Here is a 7,847-nt window from a genome sequence, read left to right as displayed (position 1 = left end):
GTTTTACTCATTTAATATGTATCTACTGTATTCTACTGTATTTTAGTTAATGCCACTTCGACATTGCTCATCCTAATATTTATATATTTCTTAATTCCATACTTTTACTTTTAGATTTGTGTGTATTGTTGTGAATTGTTAGATACTACAGCACTGTTGGAGCTAATTCTACGTTCTACCCATATTCAGTCCAATTTTAACAAATAATATTGTATTGTAACCTATTGAGTTCATGATTTGCACAGCATAGCATACCTTCCTAGGTCAGGCCGTCAAAGATTTCTGGTCACGCTCCTACCCGGAACTTAAACCTCCAGTCTGGCGATCCTATCGGACATATTTCATGAAACACAGGAACGATTAAAGGAGAACATATTTGTTTACATAGATCCGAAGTTTAAATGTTTTCAGTTTCTCAGACATCTTCTGGTTTCGAAATTAGCCAGGGACATTTTACTATTTAATAACTTAGAAACAGTGAAAACCCATTAAATTGTCTTGTTTAGTTAGCTCTCTGGAGCAGGTTTTCCGCTTGTTACGAGGGTAGCTAGCTAGCTAGCAGCAATCAATCGCTTGCTATACATTTCACGATGGACGACAGACTATGAAATTTGACCTCCGATGTTATAAACAAATTGAAAGGTAGTTATTGCAGTTTTACAAAAATGGATATCAGTCTAACAATTTCCCTAATGCGGGGCCAGATGGGTACCGTGATAGAGAGAGCGGTTAGTGCCGCTGTTGAGACTGTGTTGGGGGAGATGCTTAGAGTCGTCGGCATTAAATTTGACGAGCTGAAGAGGGAGGTAGTTGCTAAAGAGAAAGAGGCGGAGAACATAAGACAGATGTTGGAGATATCCCGATCTCAGATGAAGACTATGCGGAAACACATGAATGCTCTGGGTGAGAACGCCCACGCTGCCACTTATCAGACCTACCGGACAGCATTCGGCCATTCTGATCCCCGCAGAATTCACGGTTCCTCCGAGGCCGCACTATCCTCGGGTTTACCACAGCCACCGAGAAGGATGGTTACTAACAACAACCAAATTCCCACTACAAATGGAAACTTACAGCCAAGGAATCGAGTCACCATCACCCTACCCTCTGAGAATATGGTCAGGGCCACCCAGCCGTCTGATAACTTGGTCAGGGTCACCCAACCCTCTGATAACTTCGTCAGGGCCACCCAGCCGTCTGATAACTTGGTCAGGGTCACCCAACCCTCTGATAACTTGGTCAGGGCCACCCAACCCTCTGATAACTTGGTCAGGGCCACCCAGCCGTCTGATAACTTGGTCAGGGCCACCCAACCCTCTGATAACTTGGTCAGGGCCACCCAACCCTCTGATAACTTGGTCAGGGCCACCCAACCGTCTGATAACTTGGTCAGGGCCACCCAACCCTCTGACAATATGGTAACCGTTAGGCCCACGTCAACATCCTTTGACAGTCACGATGATCTGACAACTGTGATCTCCCAGACTCTGGAGGATCGGACATTGACACCCACTAGTTCATCAGAGCATCTGGAACCTTTGAAAGGTAGAATGTCTTTTCTCAGATCTTGTCTGGTTTGTATATGGCTGTTATTCTATGTTTGCTTGTGTATGTAAATTGGTGGCCTGACTGAACTAGCATAGCCCTCTATTTTCCCCTTGTTTGTTGACCACCATGTTACCTCTCTATCCCTCCAGAGGAGCACCCAGCCCCTCTAGACCCCGAGGTGTCTGATGAGAGCCAGAGGAGGGAGGAGGAAGAAGAGTGGACCACCGTTACACAGCCACCATCAGAGACCAGCACAGACCCTGGAGACCAGCTGGTCCTCTCCCCACCCAGGACTGACGGAGCAGACTGCTCTGCCAGGAGTGTACTGCCACTCTCCCAGCCACTTTCCCAGTTCCAAGTGAAAGAGGAGGAAGCTGAGGTGGAGATCATCTGTATCAAACAGGAACCAGAGGAGGTGGAGACCCTGCTGATAAACCTGGCTGCCGAAGGCTTCGACTCTCAGGGCAACCTTTTAGACAGGCAGACTCAGGGAAACCACCTCCTGGACAGTCACAGGACAATCCCAGGCTCTCAGAGCCAGAGGGATCGGAGAGCATCCCGTCCACCACAGAACCAGAGGACCTTAGCAGAGAATACACCCTTCACCTCAGCCGACTCTTGTTCATGTGAGTTAAATCTCCCTGAGACATGGTGACTCTATAATCTACAGCCATGTCCCAAGGCAAAATACTGCTTTGTTGTGGTCACTACATTTTACTTTTTTTTTTTACATTTTAGTCATTTAGCAGACGCTCTTATCCAGAGCGACTTACAGTAGTGAATGCATACATTTCATACATTTTTTTTCCTTTTTTCTCCGTACTGGTCCCCCGTGGGAATCGAACCCACAACCCTGGCGTTGCAAAACACTATGCTCTACCAGCTGAGCCACACGGCAATAAAAATAAAATATTGTTTATCCAATCTAATGGAATGTGGTTTTACCCTCTTCATCCTCAGATGGGCTGTCCCAGGCAGTGATGTCCACGTCAGGAGGAGTTGCTCCCAGGCCGATGGTTCGTCCGTGGCCCAAGGACCTGAGTCTGTACGAGGAGTTTAAAATGAGACGAACTGAGTTGAGGAGGAGGAACCAGACCCGTCAGAGAGAGATGGAGAAAAACCTTCCCCAGCCTCTATTAGCTGACCTGGTGAAGGAGAGACGGGAGAAGACCCGGCTCAGAGTGGCCCGCTGGAGAGCCAAGAGGAAGCTTCAGGCCTGCCTACTGACTCAGATGAACCAGCAGACACAACACCAACAGACTGGACCGGGTCTGGGCCAAGGGAACAGTCTGAACAGTGGGCTGGGGAATCATAGCCAGATTAGCCACCACACACAGCACAAAACCACAGGCCCGACTCAGACACAACAGAGGAACAGTGCTGCCGTCTCTCAATCTCAGTACAATAACAGTTTTCTGTACAACAGAAGTCACTGTGACTCTGGGGCTGGTAACATTAACTACCCTTCTCTCCAGTTAAACTCCTCTTCTCTAATGCTGGGGCAACACGGAGGACACAATATGGTGGAGCACATTATGCAGCCTGCGATGACGTCATCCTCACAGCAGGGCCTCTCCCTGACAGACTCTGAGCTCTACCAGTAACAAGGGATCATGGGTATTCAAATCTTACCCTACAAGTTCTGGATTACTGCTGGTTTTCTGTTCTACCTGATAATGAATTACACCCACCTGGTGTCCCAGGTCTAAATCAGGCCCTGATTAGAGTGGGATCACCCACCTGGTGTCCCAGGTCTAAATCAGGCCCTGATTAGAGGGGGATCACCCACCTGGTGTCCCAGGTCTAAATCAGTCCCTGATTAGAGGGGAATCACCCACCTGGTGTCCCAGGTCTAAATCAGGCCCTGATTAGAGGGGGATCACCCACCTGGTGTCCCAGGTCTAAATCAGTCCCTGATTAGAGGGGGAATCATCCACCTGGTGTCCCAGGTCTAAATCAGTCCCTGATTAGAGGGGGATCACCCACCTGGTGTCCCCAGGTCTAAATCAGTCCCTGATTAGAGGGGGAATCACCCACCTGGTGTCCCAGGTCTAAATCAGTCCTTGATTAGAGGGGGATCACCCACCTGGTGTCCCCAGGTCTAAATCAGTCCCTGATTAGAGGGGGATCACCCACCTGGTGTCCCAGGTCTAAATCAGTCCCTGATTAGAGGGGGAATCATCCACCTGGTGTCCCAGGTCTAAATCAGTCCCTGATTAGAGGAGAAGAGTGGAACTGGCTTTGTGGTCCACATTTGAGTTAGAGGGCAGGAGACCAACATTACAGTACCAGTTCTACTCTACCAGTTCTACTCTACCAGTACCAGTTCTACTCTACCAGTACCAGTTCTACTCTTCCAGTTCTACTCTACCAGTACCAGTTCTACTCTACCAGTACCAGTTCTACTCTTCCAGTTCTACTCTACCAGTACCAGTTCTACTCTTCCAGTTCTACTCTACCAGTACCAGTTCTACTCTTCCAGTTCTACTCTACCAGTACCAGTTCTACTCTACCAGTACCAGTTCTACTCTACCAGTACCAGTTCTACTCTTCCAGTTCTACTCTACCAGTACCAGTTCTACTCTACCAGTACCAGTTCTACTCTACCAGTTCTACTCTACCAGTACCAGTTCTACTCTACCAGTACCAGTTCTACTCTTCCAGTTCTACTCTACCAGTACCAGTTCTACTCTTCCAGTTCTACTCTACCAGTACCAGTTCTACTCTACCAGTACCAGTTCTACTCTACCAGTACCAGTTCTACTCTACCAGTAACAATAGAGCAGAGGATGTGTTTTGTAGAGTCACTCCGTTGTATGGCACCCTATTCCCTATGTAGTGCACTACATTCGACAAAAGTTTTTTATGGCTCTGGTCAAAAGTAGTGCACTATATAGGGAATATAGGGTGTCATTTTCAGACACAACCTTTGCCTTCTGATGCGGGGACAATAACATGAGATATTTCAAGGGGTATTGTATAAATGCAAAATTATCCAAATTGCCTGTGACAAATTGATTTAAAAAAAAAAAAAGGCTTTTATAATTGAATTGCTTAAAAAAAATATATAAATACCTGAGAATGTTTTGATGTACAACAAAAGTCTTTATTAAAATACATTATTTATGTTAACTTGAGTAATGACTGTCCCTACATGTCTACAAATATGGAGGATAAATCCTTGTACTTGAATAACTGATTGGATCATCATGCGTAATGCTTCTAGGTCAAACAAATGTTCGTCAATATTATTTAATCAACTCTTATTTATACCTTGTATTGCTCTGCAACTGGATTTAAATCACGATAATATACTTATTATTCAGATATAGACCTATTCAATGATATACTAGGAAACTATCCCATATACATTATGAATCACTTTTTTGAGTTTAGGCCTAGTCTTTGATCTCTTGCTTCATTCCTCCTGTTCCGTACTTGATAGTTACATTAGCAGTGTTCAAGGCTGTTTACATTAACCTGTCCAGTCATTATGTTTTTGGCAGCATTTACAAAGTTTTGATTAGAAAATAGATGGGACTGTTACTGTGCGTTTCCGTTGTTCATAAAAAACAGCTGGATGGAATGACGTCACACCTATTAAAAAAAAAATTATAATAATAAAAACACTTAGCAAAAACCGAGTGTCGAATGAAAAGAAAGTGGTTGAAGTGTTTTCCATTATCCATTTGGGCAAATTGTGCATTAATAAATTGGCGATAGCCTGTATGCCTTCCCACCGATCTGTTTCATGTGTCAGGTAGCTCGCGACAACCTGTATGCTCTCCCACCGATCTGTTTCATGTCTCGGGTAGCTCGCGACAACCTGTATGCGCTCCCACCGATCTGTTTCATGTCTCAGGTAGCTCGCGACAACCTGTATGCGCTCCCACCGATCTGTTTCATGTCTCAGGTAGCTCGCGACAACCTGTATGTCCTCCCACCGATCTATTTCATGTGTCAGGTAGCTCGCGACAACCTGTATGCTCTCCCACCGATCTGTTTCATGTGTCAGGTAGCTCGCGACAACCTGTATGCTCTCCCACCGATCTGTTTCATGTCTCGGGTAGCTCGCGACAACCTGTATGCGCTCCCACCGATCTGTTTCATGTCTCAGGTAGCTCGCGACAACCTGTATGCGCTCCCACCGATCTGTTTCATGTCTCAGGTAGCTCGCGACAACCTGTATGTCCTCCCACCGATCTATTTCATGTGTCAGGTAGCTCGCGACAACCTGTATGCTCTCCCACCGATCTGTTTCATGTCTCAGGTAGCTCGCGACAACCTGTATGCTCTCCCACCGATCTGTTTCATGTCTCAGGTAGCTCGCGACAACCTGTATGCCCTCCCACCGATCTGTTTCATGTGTCAGGTAGCTCGCGACAACCTGTATGCTCTCCCACCGATCTGTTTCATGTCTCAGGTAGCTCGCGACAACCTGTATGTCCTCCCACCGATCTATTTCATGTGTCAGGTAGCTCGCGACAACCTGTATGCTCTCCCACCGATCTATTTCATGTGTCAGGTAGCTCGCGACAACCTGTATGCTCTCCCACCGATCTGTTTCATGTCTCGGGTAGCTCGCGACAACCTGTATGCCCTCCCACCGATCTGTTTCATGTGTCAGGTAGCTCGCGACAACCTGTATGCTCTCCCACCGATCTGTTTCATGTCTCAGGTAGCTCGCGACAACCTGTATGCCCTCCCACCGATCTGTTTCATGTGTCAGGTAGCTCGCGACAACCTGTATGCTCTCCCACCGATCTATTTCATGTGTCATGTAGCTCGCGACAACCTGTATGCCCTCCCACCGATCTGTTTCATGTGTCAGGTAGCTCGCGACAACCTGTATGCCTTCCCACCGATCTGTTTCATGTCTCAGGTAGCTGGATGTCAGAAGAATTATTTCCCTGGTGAAGAAAACCCCCTTCACAACAGTTGGCCAGATCAAGAACAACCTCAAGGAGGTAGGATTATCTGTGTCAAAAACAAGGAGGTAGGATTATCTGTGTCAAAGTCAAGGAGGTAGGATTATCTGTGTCAAAGTCCAGGAGGTAGGATTTTCTGTGTCAAAAACAAGGAGGTAGGATTATCTGTGTCAAAATCAAGGAGGTAGGATTATCTGTTTCAAAATCAAGGAGGTAGGATTATCTGTGTCAAAGTCAAGGAGGTAGGATTTTCTGTGTCAAAAACAAGGAGGTAGGATTATCTGTGTCAAAATCAAGGAGGTAGGATTATCTGTGTCAAAAACAAGGAGGTAGGGTTATCTGTGTCAAAAACAAGGAGGTAGGATTATCTGTGTCAAAATCAAGGAGGTAGGATTATCTGTGGCAAAAACAAGGAGGTAGGGTTATCTGTGTCAAAAACAAGGAGGTAGGATTATCTGTGTCAAAAACAAGGAGGTAGGATTATCTGTAGCAAAAACATGGAGGTAGGATTATCTGTGTCAAAAACAAGGAGGTAGGATTATCTGTAGCAAAAACAAGGAGGTAGGATTATCTGTGGCAAAAACAAGGAGGTAGGATTATCTGTTTCAAAGTCAAGGAGGTAGGATTATCTGTAGCAAAAACAAGGAGGTAGGATTATCTGTGTCGACAGTCGAGAGAATACTTCACCAGAGTAAATACAGAGGGTTTACCACAAGATGTAAACCTCAATAACAGGCAGACCAGATTAGAGTGTTTGAAACAACATCTATAAAAAGCCTGTACAGTTCTGGAACAACATCCTATGGACAGACGAGACAAAGATCAACTTGTACCAGAATGATGGGAAGAGAAGAGTATGGAGAAGGGAAGGAACTGCTAATGATCTGAAGCATACCACCTCATCTGTGAAGCATGGTGGAGGTAGTGTTATGGCATGGGAATGTATGGCTGCCAGTGAAACTGGTTCCCTTGTATTTATTGATGACGTGACTGCTGATAAAAGCTGCAGGGTGAATTCCGAAGTGTTTACGGCTATATTATCTGCTCAGATTCAGCCAAATGCTTCAAATTTCACGGGACGGCGCATCACCGTGACAATGACCCTTGAAGCATACTGCGAAAGCAACCCAATACTTTTTTTTTTTTTTTTATGGCAAAGAAGTGGAATGTTCTGCAATGGCCAAGTCAATCGCCCGACCGGGAATCCAAATGAGCATGCATTTCACTTGCTGAAGGCAAAACTCCCCAAGAACAAGCAGGAACTGAAGACAGCTGCAGTAAAGGCCTGGCAGAGCATCACCAGGGAAGAAACCCAGCATCTGGTGATGTCTATGGGTTCCAGACTTCAGGCAGTTGGTAGAGCATGGTGCT

The 7,847-nt window shown here is 46.0% G+C and overlaps 1 protein-coding gene across 1 annotated transcript; it reads left to right on the top strand.

The window, feature by feature from the left end:
• Window positions 1-325: 325 nt before the first annotated feature.
• Window positions 326-5,284, top strand: LOC106586940 (uncharacterized). Its single transcript, XM_014174698.3, has 3 exons — window positions 326-1,545; window positions 1,698-2,174; window positions 2,509-5,284. Exons 1-3 carry the CDS (start codon window positions 666-668, stop codon window positions 3,150-3,152), a joined length of 2,001 nt encoding a protein of 666 aa, XP_014030173.2. The 5' UTR covers window positions 326-665; the 3' UTR covers window positions 3,153-5,284.
• Window positions 5,285-7,847: the final 2,563 nt, after the last annotated feature.

The sequence above is a fragment of the Salmo salar genome, chromosome 25 (genome assembly GCF_965601325.2).
Source record: "Salmo salar chromosome 25, fSalSal1, whole genome shotgun sequence".
NCBI lineage: Eukaryota > Metazoa > Chordata > Actinopteri > Salmoniformes > Salmonidae > Salmo > Salmo salar.
The sequence above is the reverse complement of the archived record's forward strand: the minus strand, read 5'-3'. Positions and strand labels throughout refer to the sequence as shown.

Bases quoted from the DNA above. Each gene is read 5' to 3' on its own strand.
- LOC106586940 (XM_014174698.3), top strand. From the start codon at position 666: ATGGATATCAGTCTAACAATTTCCCTAATGCGGGGCCAGATGGGTACC. The intron at 1,546-1,697 runs GTAGAATGTCTT...CTATCCCTCCAG, and splicing joins GCATCTGGAACCTTTGAAAG to AGGAGCACCCAGCCCCTCTA. The intron at 2,175-2,508 runs GTGAGTTAAATC...CTTCATCCTCAG, and splicing joins CTCAGCCGACTCTTGTTCAT to ATGGGCTGTCCCAGGCAGTG.